At 41.4% G+C, this 20915-nt stretch overlaps 1 protein-coding gene across 1 annotated transcript; it reads right to left on the bottom strand.

Moving 5' to 3' along the window:
- Positions 1 to 2212: 2212 nt before the first annotated feature.
- On the bottom strand, positions 2213 to 19374 carry LOC122934814 (oocyte zinc finger protein XlCOF6.1-like; the record flags this gene model as incomplete). Its single annotated transcript, XM_044290515.1, has 3 exons — positions 19347 to 19374; positions 19140 to 19263; positions 2213 to 3357 (listed from the first exon to the last, which is right to left on the bottom strand). Coding segments are annotated over exons 2-3 (1230 nt in total), but the record flags the coding sequence as incomplete, so codon positions are not given.
- Between the last annotated feature and the right edge of the window lie 1541 nt (positions 19375 to 20915).

Below are 20915 nucleotides of genomic sequence, written 5' to 3'. Positions count from 1 at the left end.
AACGAGCAGTAGCAGCTGCCACAGTGCTGGCAACAGCCCTATGGTACATGTTGGCAGGCAGACAACAGTAGTGGTATGATGGCGGTGGCAGCAGCTGTACAGAAGATGATGATAGGCAGACAACAACAGTGGAAAGATGGGGCACCATCACCGAGGCTAGATCTATTTATTGGCCTCAGTCAGAAGAGTGTGAAAATCCTTTCAAATCCAGACATGGTTTATTTTGCAAAAGTGATGTTTTGGACACTGGAGGAGGACAACTTGGTCTGTTTGGGTAGCACCACATTGCCTGCAGCGCTAAAAATCCTCTCTAAGATGACACTGGAGGCTGGGCAAGAATGAAGACAGAGAGCAGGTAGGCCTAATCTGGAAACTGAGGTGAGAGGTCTCCACTTGCTGATTTGCCTCAGCATGGTGCAGCACGTGAAAAAACTGTTCTATCATGTTGAGGAGACTGAACTGGCTGCTGCGGCGGCTACTGCTCTTTGTTGCGGCAGGAGATGGGTGACCCTGCAGGACCCGGAGAGGAGTCTCCCTGTCAGACACGCTAGTGGCAGGCATCTGCTTGCCGAAAGCGGCAGCACGCTGTGTACACAGTGTTTCTGGGTAAAAGCGTAATTTGGCTTCCCTTTTGGGGGAGGAAAGCATTCTCTCATTTAGCTTTGATAGCGGGGATCTAAAAGCATGGATATCCAGTAATCATTAGACTGTTTGATGTGAATGATATGCATGTCGGTGCATAAGCAAGCAAGCAAGCATATAGGTCCCCATTCTGGCTAGCATGCCCGAGGAGCCAGTTCTTTCTGGCTCCACCCCCTACTAAGCCGATCAGGTGTCGTGATTATCATCCTTCACCTCCTCCTCCTTCCACTGGCAGCTCCTCATCCTTTATGGGACTCTCCTTGTATTTCCCCAATAACTACAGGGAGGAAAGCAAGATGCGCTAGCTGTTATTCTTTGCATGAACATCAGAGTCTGTTCTAAGATAAACATGAGGGGGATTAGATTGTTAATGCCGCAGTTGTCCCTACTGACAAATTTTGTGGCCTCTTCAAAGGACGTCTGCACCTGACACACATTTCTTAATGAGCTGCCACTGCCTGATCTCGAAACAACACATGATCCCTGCTGAGGCCACTTGGTGCATGACAAAATCATTTGAATTCCAGCGAGTTGGAATATCGCGGATTAAGTGGTGTAATGGCAGACCATTCTGTCGCTGCAAGCCAAGGAGAGCGTCCCTCGTCACATAAGAATGTCTGAAATGCAAGGACAGTCTCTTGGACATTGCCAGCCTGTGTAGCTACTCTCGCCGAGGCCGATCAGCTCCAACACTACATGGCAACGCTTGACTTCACACATGTGATAGGAAGGAGGGGGAGGGAGACCTACACTGTGCCATGCTGCTGTTGGGGACAGAAGGTTGTCCATGGAGGAGGAGGTGAATAAATGCCTTCTGTGAGAAACAGGCCGAATACAAGGCAGGGATGGCTTTTTGGGAGAAATAATCATGACTGGATATCTTCCAGTGAGTTTGAGTACACACCATCAGCTCTCTAAAGGCAGCAAGCTCTACTAAATGGCATAGCAGTGACTGCACCGCCAGCAACTTGGCCAGCTAATATGTTCAGCTAATAAACCACACTAAGGATTTGCAAAGAAGAGTGCTATTTATTATTGATATCCTAGCAATATGCCACCAATGTTCGAGGTAACACAAGCCCTTTAATGGTGACAGGGCACATGACTTGTATTCTTTGCAATATATACATCAGAAGACATTGTTAGGCAGCAGGTCCTACAATGAATTGCCACATCTGCCACATTTTTTTTACAATTTGAACATTATAATGGTTTCTCACTTGTGCGATTTTTCAGATGCCTAACAAGAACCCATTTCCAGTTTCCCACATTCTGAACAAGAAAATGGTTATTTCCCTTTGTGAGTTCTCTGATTATGTTTAACAAGAGCCCTTTTCTGGCTGAAACATTTCCCACATTGTGAACATAAAAATGCCTTTTCTCTATCATGAGTTCTCTGATGATTAAGAAGAGTTGATTTATGGGCAAAACATTTTCCACATCCTGAGCATGAAAATGGCTTCTCTCCTGTGTGAGTTCTTAGATGTTCCACAAGAAAGTATTTCTGACTAAAACACTTTCCACATTCAGAACATAAAAATGGCTTTTCCCCTGTGTGAGTTGTCTGATGTCTAACAAGACCTGTTTTCTGGCTAAAACATTTCCCACATTCAGAACATGAAAATGGCTTCTCTCCTGTGCGAGTTGTCTGATGTCTAACAAGACCTGGCTTCTCTCCTGTGTGAATTCTTAAATGTTCCACAAGAAATGCTTTCTGACTAAAAGATTTCCCACGTTCAGAACATGAAAATGGCTTCTCTCCTGTGTGAGTTGTCTGATGTCTAACAAGACCTGTTTTCTGGCTAAAACATTTCCCACATTCTGAGCATGAAAATGACTTCTCTCGTTTGTGAGTACTCTGGTGATGAAGAAGAGTTGATTTATGCGTAAAACATCTTCCACATTCTGAGCATGAAAACGGCTTCTCTCCTGTGTGAATTCTTAAATGTTCCACAAGAAATGCTTTCTGCCTAAAAGATTTCCCACATTCAGAACATGAAAATGGCTTCACTCCTGTATGAGTTGTCTGATGTCTAACAAGACCTGTTTTCTGGCTAAAACATTTCCCACATTTAGAACATGAAAATGGTTTCTCTCCTGTGTGAGTTGTCTGATGTCTAACAAGACCTGTGTTCCTGCTAAAACATTTTCCACATTCTGTACATGAAAATACCCTTTTCCTTGAGTGACTTCGTAGATGTCCCACAAGATCTGATTTCTGGGTAAAGCATCTCCCATTTTCTGAACATGAAAAAGACTTCTCCCCTGTGTGATTTCTCTGATGTTTTTCAAGAGAACCCTTCCACATAAAACATTTCCCACATTCTGAACATAAATATGGCTTCTCTGCTTTGTGAGCTCTTTGATGTCTAACTAAAAGTAATTTCCTGGTAAAAGACTTTCCACATTCAGCGCATGAAAATGTCCCCTTCTCTATGTGATTTTTCTCCTGCAAAGGAAGATTAGATTTCTTTTTAAAATGTTTCCCACGTAAAAATATTTCCCCCCATCTATGTCCAGTTATTTGTTTGAAAATCTGTGATTGATTAGCTGAAGGTTTCTTGTGACCAGTAGTATCGGTGGATATATCTCCACTGTGAAGGACTGAGGATACATTAGGAGTTATTGAATTAGCTTGTGTGATATTGCTATCTTCTTCTTCATGATAGGAAGATAAATGGAGATGTTCATGGGAGTCGATCATCCCATCTTTACCTGGAAAAAGATAAAAAAAAAAAAAAAAAAAAAAAACATATTTTCACAGAGAAATTAACAGATTTTTTTAAATGAATAAATCAACCTTTATTGAGACAATAGTAAGCAAGTAAACAAAGTAAATAGATGTAAGAAAACAGGACACAGGACAATTTCAGTAAGTAAAGAATTATATAAAAAAAAAACCTCTTTAGCAAAAAAAAATTTGCAACTTTTCTCCCTTCCTGAAAATGTGGGTGAGGTCTACGCAGTCCGACACATGTAACAATACCAACACCAGAAACATCAGCGTAACTATAGCCATAGCACTTGCTATAGGCCAAGAGGTTATGGGGGTTCTATCAGGTGCTATAATGTGGGTTTTCTGATATACTCCATTATGTATGTATTATATGCTATTATACCTTTTTTGATTATTGCTACATATGCTGCTGTTTTTATTTTCTTACACTAGGTGGTCTAATTTTGCTATGGGACCATGTGAATTATAGTTAAGCCCCTGACCAGAAAACTGGTGTATGTATTGACAGTATACTAAGAGTGGCGTATGAAGACAGCATAAGACTACATCTCTCTGGTGTCTCTAATATGAAAGGAGAAATATGTATCTGCACATTTGACAAATTTCTGATTGGAACGTTTCATCCTTTTTTTGTTCCCGTTACTTAACCCTTTCACTACCGGAGTTTTTTTGTTTTGTTTTTCCAGTTTTTGGTGTTTTAATTTTTCTTCTCTATCTTCCTTGAGCCATAACCTTTTAGATTTCCATTCACATAGCTTTATGAGGGCTTATTTTTTGCGGGACAAGTTGTACTTTCTAATACCACCATTTATTATGGCATACAATGTAGTGGGGTGGAATTGTATAATAAATAAATAAATCACAGTTCCTCCACCATTTTACAGGTTTTGTTCCCACGGCGTTTCATTTGCGGCAACACTGACCCATGCCCTTCATAATCAGTACGATTACAAGGATACCCCATACGTGTATTTTTTTTATGTCTAAATAGTGTAAAAAGACATTTTCATTTAGAATTTTTTTTTTTTAATTATTATCACCATATTCTGACCCCCATAACCTTTTTATAGTTATATCAACTGAGCTGTGTGGGGGCTCATTTTTTGCAGGACAATCTGTAGTTTTTATTGATACCATTTTGGAGGGATTTTATTACTTTTTTTAGGTAAGAAAAGCAATGAAAAAAAATGGCAAATTGGTCATTTTGACCCTTTTTTCCATTACGTCATTCACCATATTTTTTGGTATTTATTTTTTTATTATACGGAAAGGGGGGTGATTTAAACTTTTATATATTTTTTTTTAACAGTTTTTTAAATTTTTTGTAATGGTTTTGAAGCTCATATATGAGCCTAAAAAATCTGTTTTTTTTTATTTTTCATTTTGAACGATCATGTAGAACTCTTTCTAATGAGACTAATTGATTCACTATTCCACTCATCCCTGATCATATTGCCTGAAGTTTTATTATGTTCTCCAGACTCCGGACCCTCTTCATTGATCAATAGGAAATACACACAGTGACTGAATACATTGGCCCTGATTTACCATACCTTCCCTCCAGAATTCTGGAGTCCAAAAATGCACAAAATAGGCCTTTGCGACTTTTTTTGCACTTGCTTGCACAAAAAAATTCCAACTCTTTGAGTGCACTTGCGCTAAATTTTGAGACTTTTTGCATTTTTACACCACTCACTTCAGTTTTGTAATATGGGTGGAAAAGTGGGTGTGGTTATCTATGTTCCTGACCAGGCCTAATTTTGCAAATCTGACATATCTCACTTTATGTGGTAATAACTTTGGAATGCTTTCACTTATCCAAGCCATTCAGAGATAGTTTTCTCGTGACACATTGTACTTCATGACAGTCATAAATTTGAGTCAATATATTTCACCTTTATTTATGAAAATATCCCAAATTTATCAAAAATTTGGAAAAATTAGCAATTTTCTAAATTTCTATTTCTCTGCTTTAAAACAAAAAGTGATACTTCATAAATTATATATTACTTAACATTCCCCATATGTCTACTTTATGTTGGCATCATTTTGGAAATGTAATTTTATTTTTTTAGGACGTTAGAAGGCTTAGAAGCAATTCTTAAAATTTTTAAGAAAATTGCCAAAACCCACTTTTTAAGGACTAGTTCAGGTCTGAAGCACTTTGTGGGGCATACATGGCAGATTTTCCATTTTAATCCAATTTTTTATTTAACCACCTCAGCTCCCCTAGCTTAAACCCCCTTAATGACCAGACCACTTTTTACAATTCTGCACTACACTACTTTCACGGTTTATTGCTCGGTCGTACAACTTACCACCCAAATGAATTTTACCTCCTTTTCTTCTCACTAATAGAGCTTTCATTTGGTGGTATTTCATTGCTGCTGACATTTTTACTTTTTTTGTTATTAATCGAAATTGACCGAAATTTTTCAATTTTAGTTGTAAAATTTTTCAAATAAAACTACATTTCTATATAAATTTTTCTCAAAATGTATTGTTCTACATGTCTTTGATAAAAAAAAATGCAATAAGTGTATATTTATTGGTTTGCGCAAAAGTTATAGCGTTTACAAACTATGGTACAAAAATGTGAATTTCCGCATTTTGAAGCAGCTCTGACTTTCTGAGCACCTGTCATGTTTCCTGAGGTTCTACAATGCCCAGACAGTAGAAACACCCCACAAATAACCCCATTTCGGAAAGTAGACACCCTAAGGTATTCGCTGATTGGCATAGTGAGTTCATAGAAGTTTTTATTTTTTGTCACAAGTTAGCGGAAAATGATTGTAAGAAAAAAAAAATCCACCAACTTGTGACAAAAAATAAATTTTTACATGAACTCACCATACCCCTCACAAAATACCTTGGGGTGTCTTCTTTCCAAAATGGGGTCACATGTGGGGTATTTATACTGCCCTTGCATTTTAGGGGCCCTAAAGCGCGAGAAGTAGTTTGGAATCCAAATGCGTAAAAATCACCTGTGAAATCCTAAAGGTGCTCTATAGAATTTGGGCCCTTTTGCGCACCTAGGCTGTAAAAAAAGTGTCACACATGTGGTATCGCCGTACTCAGAAGAAGTAGAACAATGTGTTTTGGGGTGTATTTTTACATATACCCATACTGGGTGAGAGAAATATCTCTGTAAACGTCAACTTTTCCCCTTTTTTTTATACAAAGTTGTCATTTTACAGAGATATTTCTCTCACCCAGCATGGGTATATGTAAAAAGACACCCCAAAACACATTGCCCTACTTCTCCTGAGTACGGCGATACCACATGTGTGACACTTTTTTGCAGCCTAGGTGCACAAAGGAGCCCAAATTCCAATGAGTACCCTTTAGGAGGGCATTTTTAGACATTTGGATCCCAGACTTCTTCTCATGCTTTAGGGCCCCTAAAATGTATGGGCAGTATAAATACCCCACATGTGACCCCATTTTGGAAAGAAGACACCCCAATGTATTCCGTGAGAGGCATGGCGAGTTCATAGAAGATTTTTTTTTTTTGGCACAAGTTAAGGGAAATTGATTTTTTTTTGTTTTTTCTCACAAAGTCTCCCTTTTTCCGCTAACGGGACAAAAAGTTCAATCTTTCATGGACTCAATATTCCCCTCAGCGAATACCTTGGGGTGTCTTCTTTCCAAAATGTGGTCATTTGTGGGGTGTTTATACTGCCCTGGCATTTGAGGGTCTCCGCAATCATTACATGTATGGCCAGCATTAAGAGTTTCTGCTATTCTCCTTATATTGAGCATACGGGTAATGAGATTATTTTTTTCCGTTCAGCCTCTGGGCTGAAAGAAAAAATGAACGGCACAGATTTCTTCATTCGCATCAATCAATGTGGATGAAAAAATCTCTGCCAAAAAATGTGCAAAAAAAAAAAAAAGGAGGGGAAAGGCGTCTGCCAGGACAAAGGAGCTCCGCCCAACATCCAAACCCACTCAGCTCGTATGCCCTGGCAAACCAGATTTCTCCATTCACATCAATCGATGTGGATGAATAGATCATTGCCAGAATTTTTTATTTTATTTTTATAAAAAAGGTTTGCCAAAGCATATGAACACCGCCCCTCAGCTCATAAGCCTCGGCAAACGTATATTTTTTACTGCAGAGGAGAAATCTCGTCTTGCAGCGCCGCATACACCGACTTTTGTGTAATCTGACAGCAGCGCAATGCTTCTGTCAGAATGCACATCAGTGCTGCAGCTGGTCGATCGGTTGATCCACCTAGAAAGTAAAAAAACTAAAACAAAAAAACAGGCCGCAACGCAATAAATTTATTAACATTAACTTTATATAACATTTGAAACAGAACATTAACTTTTATAAACTTTATTGAACTTTCCCAATGGGACAATGTGCAAAGCGCGAAGCGCCCAGAGATGTGGCGAAGTACATTATGCACTTTGTCCCAGATGAAAGGAGAGGTTTGCAGCAGCTGTGAGTGAAAGGGCCCTAGGAGTCCTGTGTGCCTGTCCTGTGAGATGCAATCCCTATGCTAATAGTGTACCTGTGTGTGGTACTTCCGGAAACACTCCCCTAAGCATAGGGCAGGGTGGTCAGGGCACTCAGGACAGAAATAGCGGGTGTCACGCCATATTTCACTCCTGCTACAGACACGACATTTTTTTCGGGGTGGCGCTTGGTTTGAGGTACCAGCAACGACATTGGGGAAATGTTGCTCGTGTAGACCGCTCACTACACTGGTGGTTGGGGCCACGGAACCTCCTGGATACAGGAGGTTCTCGATGATCTCTTCCTGAAATTTGAGGAAGGATCCTGTTCTCCCAGCCTTAATGTAGAGAACAAAACTATTGTACATCGCCAATTGAATTAGGTATACAGACACCTTCTTATACCAGCGTCTGGTCCTGCGTGAAAGTAAATAAGGAGCCAACATCTGGTCATTGAAGTCCACCCCTCCCATGAGCGAATTAAAGTTGTGGACACAGAGGGGCTTTAAAATGACTCCAGTTGCTCGTTCAATTTCGATTGTCGTGTCTGCGTGAATGGAGGAGAGCATGTAAACGCCACGCTTGTCTCTCCATTTCACCGCGAGCAGTTCTTCGTTACACAAGGCAGCCCTCTCCCCCCTTGCAAGACGGGTGGTAACGAGCCATTGAGGGAAGCCCCGGCGACTAGGTCGCAGTGCCACAGCAGCCAATCTGTTCTAGAAACAAATGCCTGAAGAGGGGCACACTTGTGTAAAAATTGTCCACATAAAGATGGTACCCCTTGCCGAATAAGGGTGACACCAAGTCCCAGACTGCTCCCCAGGTAGTCAGGGCAACCGACCGGCTCCAGGGTCTGATCTTTACCCTCATAGACTCGAAATTTGTGCATATAGCCTGTGGCCCTTTCACAGAGCTTATACAATTTGACCCCATACCGGGCGCGCTTGCTTGGGATGTATTGTTTGAAGCCAAGGCGCCCGGTAAAATGTATCAGGGACTCGTCGATGTGTTGCTCAGGGGTATACAAATCTGCAAATTTGGTGTTAAGGTGGTCTATGAGGGGCCGAATTTTGTGGAGCCGGTCAAAAGCTGGGTGGCCTCTGGGACGAGAGGTGCTTTTGTCACTAAAGTGCAGGAAACGCAGAATTGTCTCAAACCGTGTCCTGGACATGGCAGCAGAGAACATGGGCATGTGATGAATTGGGTTCATGGACCAATATGACCGCAATTCATACTTTTTTGTTAGACCCATGTTGAGGAGAAGGCCCAGAAAAGTTTTAAATTTGGAAACTTGGAAAGACTGGGCATAAAAGCTTCCCGGGTTGGCGGCTATAAATTCAGTGGCATATTGGTTTGTTTCTGCCACGACTGAGTCCAAGAGCTCCGCAGTCAAGAACAGCTCAAAAAACCCCAGTGCCGATCTGATCTGAGCCATCTCAACCCGAACTCCAGACTGGGTGGTAAAAGGGGGAACTACTGGTGCGGCTAAAGTTGGGGGCTGCCAATCAGGGTTTGCCAGCACCTCAGGGACTCTAGGGGCCTGTCTGTGCGGTGGCTGCGACGGGGGAACTAATGCACGTGCCACCGTACCAGCTTCAGCTGCCCTTCTGGTGCTCGCCACTTCACCATGTTGTACGGCAGTGCTGGTACTAGGTCCAGGATGGGCTGCGCTGCTGGTGTATGTCTCACCACGTAATCCGACAGCGCCAGCCCCACTCTGCTGCCCTTGAAGCGGATCCTGCGCAACCTGTGGTCTAGCAACACGGGGCAGGGTATGCCTGGTGCTATCAGGGACCTCAACCTCCTCGTCCGAACTTTGGGTCAGACTGCCACTGCTTTCTATAGGTTCGTATTCTGACCCGCTGGATTCGTCAGATGAGGGTTCCCATTCCTCATCCGACTGGGTCAGAAGCCTGTAGGCCTCTTCAGAAGAATACCCCCTGTTTGACATTTGGGCAACTAAATTTAGGGGGTATTCCCTGAGACTACCCAAGAAAAAAAGCAAGCCTGTCTTACAAATGGGAGGCTAGCGAAGTACAGGAAGCCGCTGCGATTGATAAAAAAATATCAAAACAGATTTTTTTTATCGCTGCAGCGCTTGTGAAGTGATTGTGCAGTGGGGCGGGCATGGGTCACTGCGCGGGGCGGGCGTGGGTGAACGCACATGTGGGCGACCGATCAGGCCAACACTGCGTTTTGGGTGGAGGGCAAACTAAGGTGACACTAATACTATTTATAGATCTGACTGATCAGTTCTGATCACTTACAGATACTATAAAAGTACCAATGCTGATTAGCAATACGCTAATCAGCGAATCCGTGACTGCGGTGCGGTGGGCTGGGCGCTAACCGACGCTAACTACCTACCAAAGGGGCCTAAACTAACCTAAAACCTAACAGTCAATACTGGTGGAAAAAAAAAGTGACAGTTTACACTGATCACTTTTTTCCATTTCACTAGTGATTGACAGGGGTGATCAAGGGGTTAATTGGGGTGATGGGGGGGTGATCTGGGGCTGAGTGTGTAGTGTTTGGTGTACTCACAGTTATCTGTGCTCCTCTGCTGGGACCAACCGACGAAAAGGACCCAGAGAGCACAGAAGCCATTTAACACACTATATTTATAAATATAGTGTGTTATATGGCTTGTGATTTGATTTTTCAAAAGTCACCAGCCTGCCAGCGATGATCATCGGCTGGCAGGCTGGTGACGAACTTCTGATGCAACGAGGAATAACCTGGCCGCCGCCAGGACGCAATCCTGCGTTCGGCGGTCCGGAGGTGGTTAACATATCGAGGGTTAACAGCCAAACAAAACTCAATATTTATTACCCAGATTCTGCGGTTTACAGAAACACCCCACATGTGGTCATAAACTGCTGTATGGGCACACGGCAGGGCGCAGAAGAAAAGGAGCGCCACATGGTTTCGGGAAGGCAGATTATGCTGAACTGGTTTTTAGATGCCATGTCCCATTTGCAGCCCCCCTGATGCACCCTTACAGCAGAAACTCCCAAAAAGTGACCCCATTTTGGAAACTAGGGGATAAGGTGCCAGTTTTATTGGTACTATTTTTGGGTACATATGATTTTTTGATCATTCATTATAACACTTTATGGGGCAAGGTGACCAAAAAATTGGTTGTTTTAGCACAGTTTTTATTTATTTATTTTTACATCATTCACCTGAGGGGTTAGGTCATGTGACATTTTTATAGAGCAGATCGTTACGGACATGGCGATACCTAATATGTATACTTTTTCTTATTTAAGTTTTACACAATAATAGCATTTTTGAAACAAAACAATTATGTTTTAATGTGTCCATGTTCTGAGAGCTATAGTTTATTTTTTAAATGATTTTCTTATGTAGGGGCTCATTTTTTGCGGGATGAGGTGACAGTTTTATTGGTACCATTTTGTGGGACATACGCCTTTTTGATCACTTGGTGTTGCACTTTTTGTGAGGAGAGCTGCCAAAAATGGCTTTTTTTTTTTTTTACACAGTTTTAATTTTTTATGGTGTTTATCAGACTGGGTGGATCATTTGATATATTTATTGAGCCGACCGTCACGGACTCGGCAATACCAAATATGTACTTTTTTTTTTTTTTTTTCCTTACTTGGGAAATTTCTTTTTTTTTTTACATGTGAAACCTTTTATTTTTATTTAAACACTTTTTTTTTTATTTTACACTTTTTGTCCCCCATAAAGTTATACAAGACCTCTGGGGGACATTTAACTTCACTTTTTTTTTTCCCACTATTGATTTCTCCTGTAACTGGGGCTGACATAGTAGCCCCAGTTACAAGGGAAATACACCCCCCAGAGAGGCTGTACAGCAGTATACTGCACTCCTCAGTGCTGGGCTGATTGAGGTCTGTAAAAGACCCGACAGCTCCTGCACTCTCCCGCTTCCTGCTCTATATACACAGCGCTCGGTCATCTAGAAGGCGGGGAAACCTGGGAACTGTCCCTGCCTTCTCTAAGAGTTGCCCTACTGTCACTGACAGCGGGCAACCCGATCTGCGTGCAGCTGGGATCTCTGAAGGGACGTTTAGAAAGATCCATTCAGAGATAGAGAACCACCTCCCGGACGTTTATAGTCAACGTGCGGACGGGAGGTGGTTAATGAGTTTCACTCCCAATTTATTTATATTTTTTAATGTCACAATCTTACTCCAGGAGAAGGGTGAAGTAGTAAAACTGGAGTAGCTTTTCTAGACAGAAGAGAATCCATGAGTTTTCTGGGGTTATACACTGATGTGATAGGACATACAGTGTTTTACAGTGTTTTAAGATCACTTTAAAAATGGCAAAAAATCATATTTATCATGGCTGGATCTTAACAAGATTCAAAGTAGAGCTTCAACATGCAACAAGAAGAAATGGGAGTGAGACAAAACATTTTTTGAGCATTTAATTTAATGAAAACAACGAATAAACTGAAGCAGGCTGTTTTTCAGCTGATGAAAAGTTTAGGACCACACCTCCTAAAAAATAACTAAACCTGCCCAAAACAGAAATTGAACTTCCAAACATGAACTCAGTAATGAGTAGCTCCGCCGTTATTGTTTATCACTTCAAAAATTCATTTCGGCATGCTTTGATGCAAGCGTTTCCATGAGGCGAGTGGGAACATTTCTCCAAGTGGTGAAGACGGCCGCACAAAGGCCATCTACTGTCTGGAACTGTTGTCCATTTTTGAAAACTTCCCTTGCCATCCATCCCCAAAGTTTCTCAATTGGATTTAGATCAGGGGAACACGCAGGATGGGCCAAAAGAGTGATGTTATTCTCCTGGAAGAAGTCCCTTGTCCTGCGGGCATTGTGTCCTGTTGAAAAACCCAGTCGTTACCACACAGACGAGGGCCCTCAGTCATGAGGAATGCTCTCTGCAACATCTGGACATAGCCAGCGGCCATTTGACGCCCCTGCACTTCCTGAAGCTCCATTGTTCCACTGAAGGAAAAAGCACCCCAGACCATTATGGCTCCCCCTTCACTGTGGCGCGTAGAAAACAGGTGGGATCTGCTTGTCATGCCAGTAACGTTGGAAACCATCAGGACCATCAAGGTTACATTTTTTCTTATCAGAGAATAAAACTTTCTTCCACCTTTGAATGTCCCATGTTTGGTGCTCTCTTGCAAAGTCCAAACGAGCAGTTCTGTGGTGTTCAAGGAGACGAAGTCTTTGAAGACGTTTTGTTTTTGAAGCCCTTCAGTCTCAGATGCCGTCTGATGGTTATGGGGCTGCAGTCAGCACCAGTAAGGGCCTTAATTTGGGTCGAGGATCGTCCAGTGTCTTGACGGACAGCCAATTGGATCCTCCGGCTCAGTGCTGATGACATTTTTTTGGGGTCTTCCACTTGACTTTTTTCTTCCATAACCCTCAGGATCATTTAATCTTACTGCGTCCCACCTCAGCAGCGATGGCGCGCTGTGAGAGACCCTGCTTATGCAGTTCAACAACCCGACCACGTTCAAAAAGGGAGAGTTTTTTTGCCTTTGCCATCACAACGTGTGACTACCTGACAGAGAATGACAATGAATCCACATCTTTGCACAGATTTGGCCTTTTAAAGGCATGTGGTCCTAAAATTTGGATCATCTGAAAAACAGCCTGTTTCAGTTTAATTGTTATTTTTAATTAATTGAATGCTCAAAAAATGTTTTGTCTCACTCTCATTACTTCTTGTTGCATGTTGAAGCTCTACTTGGAACCTTGCTAAGATCCAACAATGTAAAATAAGATTTTTTGCCATTTTTCAAGTGGTCTTAAACTTTTGATCAGAACTGTATGACAGAGACAAAAAAAATGGTATCTTTAAATGCAGAATACAACTAGTTTAGTGTCAGGGAGAGCTTAGTGAGACAACATTAAGTTATATTTAATTAAATGACAGAGGTTTTAACTAGGGACAGGACATGAGACATAATTTAGTCAGGCTATCAACCATTTTCAGTGAGTGGTGCACCGATATTTAAAGCTATTCTACTTAAATAAAATGAGGCAACGCATAAAAGAGTACGAAATGCAGATTACAGAACTGCAAAAAGATACAAATCGGATTTTAAAAAAAATGATTGAAATAGTAGAGAGTGATAATAAGGCATTGAAGGAAAAAATGGCGGATCTGGAGGACAGGTCCCGGAGAAATAATCTCAAACTAGTGGGCTTCCCGGAAGGAGTAGAAAGAGATGACCCAACAGGTTTCATTCAAAAATGGTTATCAGACAACGTAACATCCGTAGAAGCAGCTCCATTACATACAGTGGAGAGAGCACACCGTATGCCAATAAGAAAACTACCACCAGGGTCAGCACCAAGACCACTGTTAATCAAAATGGTTTCCTCAAGAGACCGGGATGACATCCTCAGGTGGAAACGAGAGATACAGACGGTGAAATACAATGACGCCAATATAGAGATATACCCGGACTTTTCCAAAGTTACGCAAGACAAAAGAAGAGAATATAAAGATGTAAAGAAGAGACTGATACAAGCCCAATTAAAATACTCCATGATGTATCCCGCGAAATTACGGGTTATCTATAAAGAAACAGTTTAATTATTTTCTAATCCAAGCGATGCAGCTGATTGGATGGACTCTAAGGGCATTAAATAATTTACTCGCAGCAATACAGGGGGGAGTTGGGGTCGACGGTGGGAGGTGGGGGGGATTGCCTACAGTTATAGACCTATGAGTCACATTCAGCGACTCGCAGGTCAGTACGGGAGTAGGGGTAGGGGGGGCTGGTTAAGGTTTTTTTTTTTTAATTTAGGAAAAAAAAAAAAAAAGTCAAGAATTTTGACATGGAATATTCGCGGATTTGCGGATAAAACTAAGAGGTTTGCAGTGTTTGACCTAGTTTCTAGACATCTACCAGCTATAGTTGCCTTGTTAGAAACACACCTATCAGGTGAAAAAGTGGCAGCGCTTGGCGGAAGGAATACCATTCCTGTTATTCCACATACTCCTGTGGAATTAGTGTCTACGTTCATAGACAAGTAGACTATGTCCCAATAGAACAATTAATTGATCAAGAGGGTCGGTACATTTTTCTTCATTGTCAGTGGCAGGGTCAAAGGAGTATAATCGCTTTTATATACATCCCACCCCCTTTTACAACAAATGTGCTATGTAAACTGATGGATTATATTTCAGCACGAGAGGAGTGCCCGGTGCTGGTGGTGGGCGATTTCAACTCGGTCATGGACATTAAAATAGATAGGATATCCACCATAACTAATTATGAACAAAACACCAGCTCAAGCACTTTACTATTTAGAATGTGTAAAGAAATGGCATTGGTCGATATATGGCGATCTCTCTATGGAAATAAGCAAGTATTCTCATGCTTTAGTAATACATATAGGTCCATGTCACGAGTTGATCTGGCCCTCGCCAGCCCCGGGCTCATCAACAGGGTTAAAAAAATGAATTATGAAAGTCACGGTATCTCCAACCATTCCCCGGTTACGGTAATATTGGATAGCTATAATAAACCAAATAAAAATAGAATTTTTAAAACTTAACCCCCATTGGATAACACTAATAAGGGATGTGGATAAGATTAATGAAGAAATTAAATTCTTCTGGAGCGACAATATTAATTCAACACACATCCACATGGTTTGGGATTCGCTTAAGGGATACCTTCGAAAGTTCATATTCATACCAAATTTGGAAACAGAAAAACTTCTTTGCCCAAACTCAAAAAGAAATAGAAGGTACGCTCAACCAGATAATGAATGAGATCGCTCAGTTAAATACCCCATAAAAACAACTTCAATTAATAAAAGTGCGAGACGAATATAAACAATATCTATATAAAAAAGCACAGAATAAAATGTTCTTCTCGGGGCTGAGGACCTTTAGCGAATCTAGCAAACCAAGTAGATTACTATCCACAATAGTAAAAAATCAAAGGGGGAGTAACAACATTATGGGAATTAGGACAGAGGTAGGAGACATTTTAAGAGACCCTGATGATATCCTAGGGGAATTTACTCAATATTTCTCCGTGCTATACCAGGCTGGGCCCATAGATCAGGGAGGAAAAATAGATCAATAAAACAAGATATTGACTGGTTGAACAGACCGATTCAACTGAGTGAGTTACAAACTACGCTAAAATCTATTAAGGGTAATACGTCCCCAGGGTTGGATGGTTTCCCATTCAAAGTATACCGAAAACATGAGGGAGTTATTCTCCCCCAAATGTTGGAAGTATTAAACCAATCATGGATATTGGTCTCTCTACCTCCCTCATGGATGGAAGCAACCATCACATTAATCCCCAAAAAGGGGAAAGACCCGTTGCCGGTTACATCTTATCGTCCCATCTCTCTGTTGAACACAGATTATAAAATCCTTGCAAAACTGTTGGCCAACAGATTAAAAGTCGTCATTCACAAAGTCATCCATGCGGACCAAACTGGGTTCATTCCTAAAAGGAATATACAGGACAATGTAAGGAGAGCCTTCCTGAATATTCAGATGGGGGATGGAGAGGACTGCTCCATCCTGTCTCTTGACGCGGCTAAGGCGTTCGACAGGGTGGAGTGGTCCTTCCTCTGGAGAGTGATGTCACGGGTGAAGATAGGTGAATATTTCTCCAGATGGGTTCGCATTCTGTATCAAAACCCGGTATTGAGTCAATGGGGAATATTCTTCCTCTTTCCCATTGACCTGAGGAACGCGTCAGGGGTGCCCCCTCTCCCCTTTACTATTTTTCCTGGAGCCAATGGCATGCAAAATCAGAGCAGATGAGGAAATACAGGGCTTTGGATGTGAGGGAGAAGCCGACAAAATAAGTTTGTATGCGGACGATACTTTTTTTGGGGAGAGGGTATAGGAACTTGCCCAGGGTTATGGAAAGCTTGGCCGAATTTGGATGTTTATCTGGATACGAGATAAACTGGGAAAAATCGAAGTTTCTCCCATTGAGACGCCCTGTTCCATCGGGTTATAATTTTCGGGTTAGTATAATGACCCCATCAGAATCTCTACTATATCTGGGCATCCACATCGGGACCAAACTGGAATATTATAAGAAACTGAATATACTCCCAATAATAGTTAAAGTTAAGGAAAAAAATTAGAACATGGTTGAAACTCCCCCTGTCACAAATCAACCGTATAGCCCTTATAAAAATGACATTATTACCAATGTTACTATATGTACTAAACACGAGCCCAATAACGGTAGAAGATATGTTTTTTAATAAATTGGAGACCCTTTTCAATGAATTAATATAGGGGCGCGAACGAGTTAGAATTAAAATACAATACTTGTATAAAGAAGAGGGTGGAATCTCTGTCCCTTTTCTAAAAGGATATTATGTGGCTGCACAGTTGAGATGGTGCGTGAGGAATCGAAAGAATAAATTTATACGGCTTATTTTTGGGGAGTACTGTGGACCTTGGGAGGATCTTTTTTCCATCCTCGAAAAGGGTCCCATCGAGAAGAAAACAATAACAAACCCGTTTAGTAGAATGCTTGGGTACATTTGGCAACAAGTTAGACGTATGGCTGGAGTATCCCAAGCGGTTCAGTACACCCCCCTGTGGGGGAACGCACACTTACCACAAGTTAGGCAACTGGGTGATGTTGAATATTGGAAAAAACAGGGGATATATTTTATTGTACAGGTTTTTGATAAAGGTCAGATTAAGCCTCTAAACGAAATCCTCCCTGACACCACACTAAGATTCATTGATAAATTTTGATACGGACAGCTACGACACGCTATACACTATACGGAAATTAAGAACTATTTAAATATCGCACGTAACACTTTTTTAGATTTCTGCCACGACATGACGTTAAACACTTCCGCTATATCGCACATCTATGCAAAGTTAAAATATGAATACACAAAATCGATCACATTTAGAGCAGAGGCTAAATGGGAAAAAGATCTGCAGAATGTGGAACCCATCCCGTGGAACATTGTTTATAAAAATATTAAAAGGTCTACGGTCTCCCCTGCCCATACGTGGATTATTTTGAAAATTATACACTGTCTCTATTACACACCAGCTTTATTGCACACTATTTATAAAGACAGAGAACAGAACTGCTATAAATGTAACAAAGACAGAGGAGAGTACAAACATTTGCTGTGGGAATGCCCGGGGGTAAAAGATTACTGGATTAAAATATTTCGGAAACTGCAGAATAGTTCACCTATGAAATATGAAGTACGCATTGATTATGCGATTCTGGGTACTTTCCCAGAGACAGATAAAAATAAAACTGAGCAACTACTTTGGCTTCGGGGCATCGCCTTGGCCAAAATAATAATAGTTAAACATTGGGGTTCCACTAAATATCCTAATTTCCAGGAATGGATAGAGTGTATGAACAGGGTAAAGCTGTATGAATACAGTCTTGCCCAAACAGTGGGAAAAAAAAGCAGCTTGGCTGCGGATATGGGGTAATTGGAAATGACTACATTAGGGGCGATGACGGTAGCCCCGCGGAGAAAAAGGGGGTTGGAGGGATGGGTGGGAGGGCATAAAATAAGAGGGACACTTAATACAAGATGAGAATATTCTGTATTGTACTGACTTTTTATATTAAATTGGAATATTGTAGATGTATTTTTTCTCTTTGAAAAAAATAAATAAAAAATAAAATAAAAAAGCTATTCTACAAAAAAAATATATGTGCATTACCCCAATGATCCCTTAATTCACCTCCTGACATGTTTTTCTGTGTCAGAGTTGCTGTGTATTGTACTGTCCAATTAACCATTTAAAAAAAAATTGCAGTTTCTCTAAAAAAAATTCAGTTGATAACAGAAGCCTTTTCTGCATCATAGTTACCGTATATTGGTAGAGAGCATTATGTATATATATATTTTTATTTTCCTTTAAAAAATTCAAATCTGTTACTTCTCCCAAAGAATGGTTAGTTTTTATACTGTTTAAAATTAAAGTATAAATAATCCGACAGTGAAACAGGCTTTGTTATGGCGGGCTACCATCCATTTACCCATAGGCATATATTTTGCTGTCACTTTGACATTACTAATGCTGTCTTCAAGTTAAAGAGCTTCAAACGGGTTGGATACAGTACTAGGAGACCTCAGAGTGTCATATATAACATTTCAGGGCACTTCCAATACAGACTGAATTTATTCATACCAGAATAACATCTGAAGACCAGATAGTATGAATCAGTCCCTAAAGGATTTTCAGGAAATTCACGAATCTCTAATGATAAGTAAATCTAGGTGACTCAAAATTGTTCTCTCCTCTACAATCATGGAAGGTCTCCTCTTACCCGGTGATGTGAGGGACTGGTGATTCTCCATCATGACGTCCTTGTACAGATCCTTGTGTTCTTCTAAATACTCCCACTCCTCCATGGAGAAATAGACAGCGACATCCTGACACCTTATAGGAACCTGACAACACAAGGACACAGTCATTACCAGACCCCTCCCTTGGCGTTATTGTATAATGTCCCAGCATTCCCAGCAGCGCTCACCTCTCCGCTCAGCAGCTCAGTGATCCTGGTGGTAAGTTCTAGGATCTTCTGCTCATGTATCAGGGAATGAGGTGGAGGCTCGGTGATGGGGCTCTGGGTCCTGCTCCATCCTCCTGACACACGGGGTGTCACACACTCACCAGACGACTTCTTCACTACTGTGTAATCCTGTGTATGGGGAGACGCCGATCACTACAGAGATTCTAAGAATCCTTCACCTTTCCAGACATTTCCCTGGTTTATTACTAGAGATAAGAGTGATGTCATGTGAGACTCTCACCTCTCCAGTTATCAAGGAGATGATCTCCAGGGTGAGGTCTAATATCCTCGCAGCCATGTGGTCTCTGTCCTTCTCCATCCTTGATGGGTTATTGATGGAAAGGGCTATTGTTTTTTAAATGAAAATAGTCCTGTACCTAAGAAACCTGAGGGAAACATGGAGGACTTAGTGCAAAATCACATTTGAAAGAACATTTTACATGAAGTATAGGGTCTCACGAATTGGTAATTATAAAGGACTACTGATCGTGTACAATGAAGGTGACTTCGTTATTGTGTTGTCTCATGTATACCACATTGCTGATAATAAAATGAGGTAAGCTGCCTGCACCTGCTATAATACAGTGTACTACTTCTGTAGTACAGACTCTTAAATACTCACTAACTTTTCACACAACTTTGCATATCTCAATAGAACAGGCAAATAGAAGAAACTTTATAATATTTCTTATTAGAGAAAATGACCATTTCTGCATCTTTCCTTTTTGTTCAGGTCTTTAGTGCTTTGGGTTTCAAAAACTTACAAGGAAAGCTATACAAACATCCCTTAGAACTGTTATTATGGCACTTCATGTTGCCACTGTTCCGTGCATCCTGGCCTTGGTCACTTGTGGGTGTAAATTAGTGCCAATGAGCTTGTATTTCTCCTCAGTTCAGTACTGCATGAGTTAAAAGGCTATTCCAGTAGGTAAAGGTTAGCCCCTATACACACCCCCTATTGATCATGAGAACGGGGGCCCTGTAACCCTTGCTGCTCCCCTGAAATGACCTGAGCAGCGAGTCGCACATTCACACGACATTAATTCTACTGGAGTTCCGGAAATAGCCGAGCGCTCAACTTGTCTATCTCTGGAACTCTCATAGAAATGAATAGAGCGGCCGTGTACATGTATGACTGGCCACTGCAGTCATTTCAGGGAAGCAGCAGGGGGCCTGCAGGGGGTATGGGGCACCTGTTCACATGATCGGTAGGGGTCCCAGTGGTATGACCCCCACTGATCTGAGAGTTATCAACTGTGATGTGGGTTGGAAATAACTTTTACCTACTGAAATACCCCTTTAATGTTCCTTGGTCTTGTTTGTACATTTATTTGATTAATGAGACGGATCTCCATACAGTATTATTCCGAAGTTTTGAATGAAGTGACTTCGGATGAAGCATCTGAAGCTCGCTTCGCTCAACACTAGCTACAGCCACACAGAGTTTTTGGACGAGGTCTTGAAGCAGATCTGCCTGCAGGATTTTGTGCCAAAGCCAGAAGTGTATTTGAAAGGAATGGAAAATAGAGT

This window comes from Bufo gargarizans, chromosome 4 (genome assembly GCF_014858855.1).
Source record: "Bufo gargarizans isolate SCDJY-AF-19 chromosome 4, ASM1485885v1, whole genome shotgun sequence".
Lineage (NCBI taxonomy): Eukaryota > Metazoa > Chordata > Amphibia > Anura > Bufonidae > Bufo > Bufo gargarizans.
The sequence above is the reverse complement of the archived record's forward strand: the minus strand, read 5'-3'. Positions and strand labels throughout refer to the sequence as shown.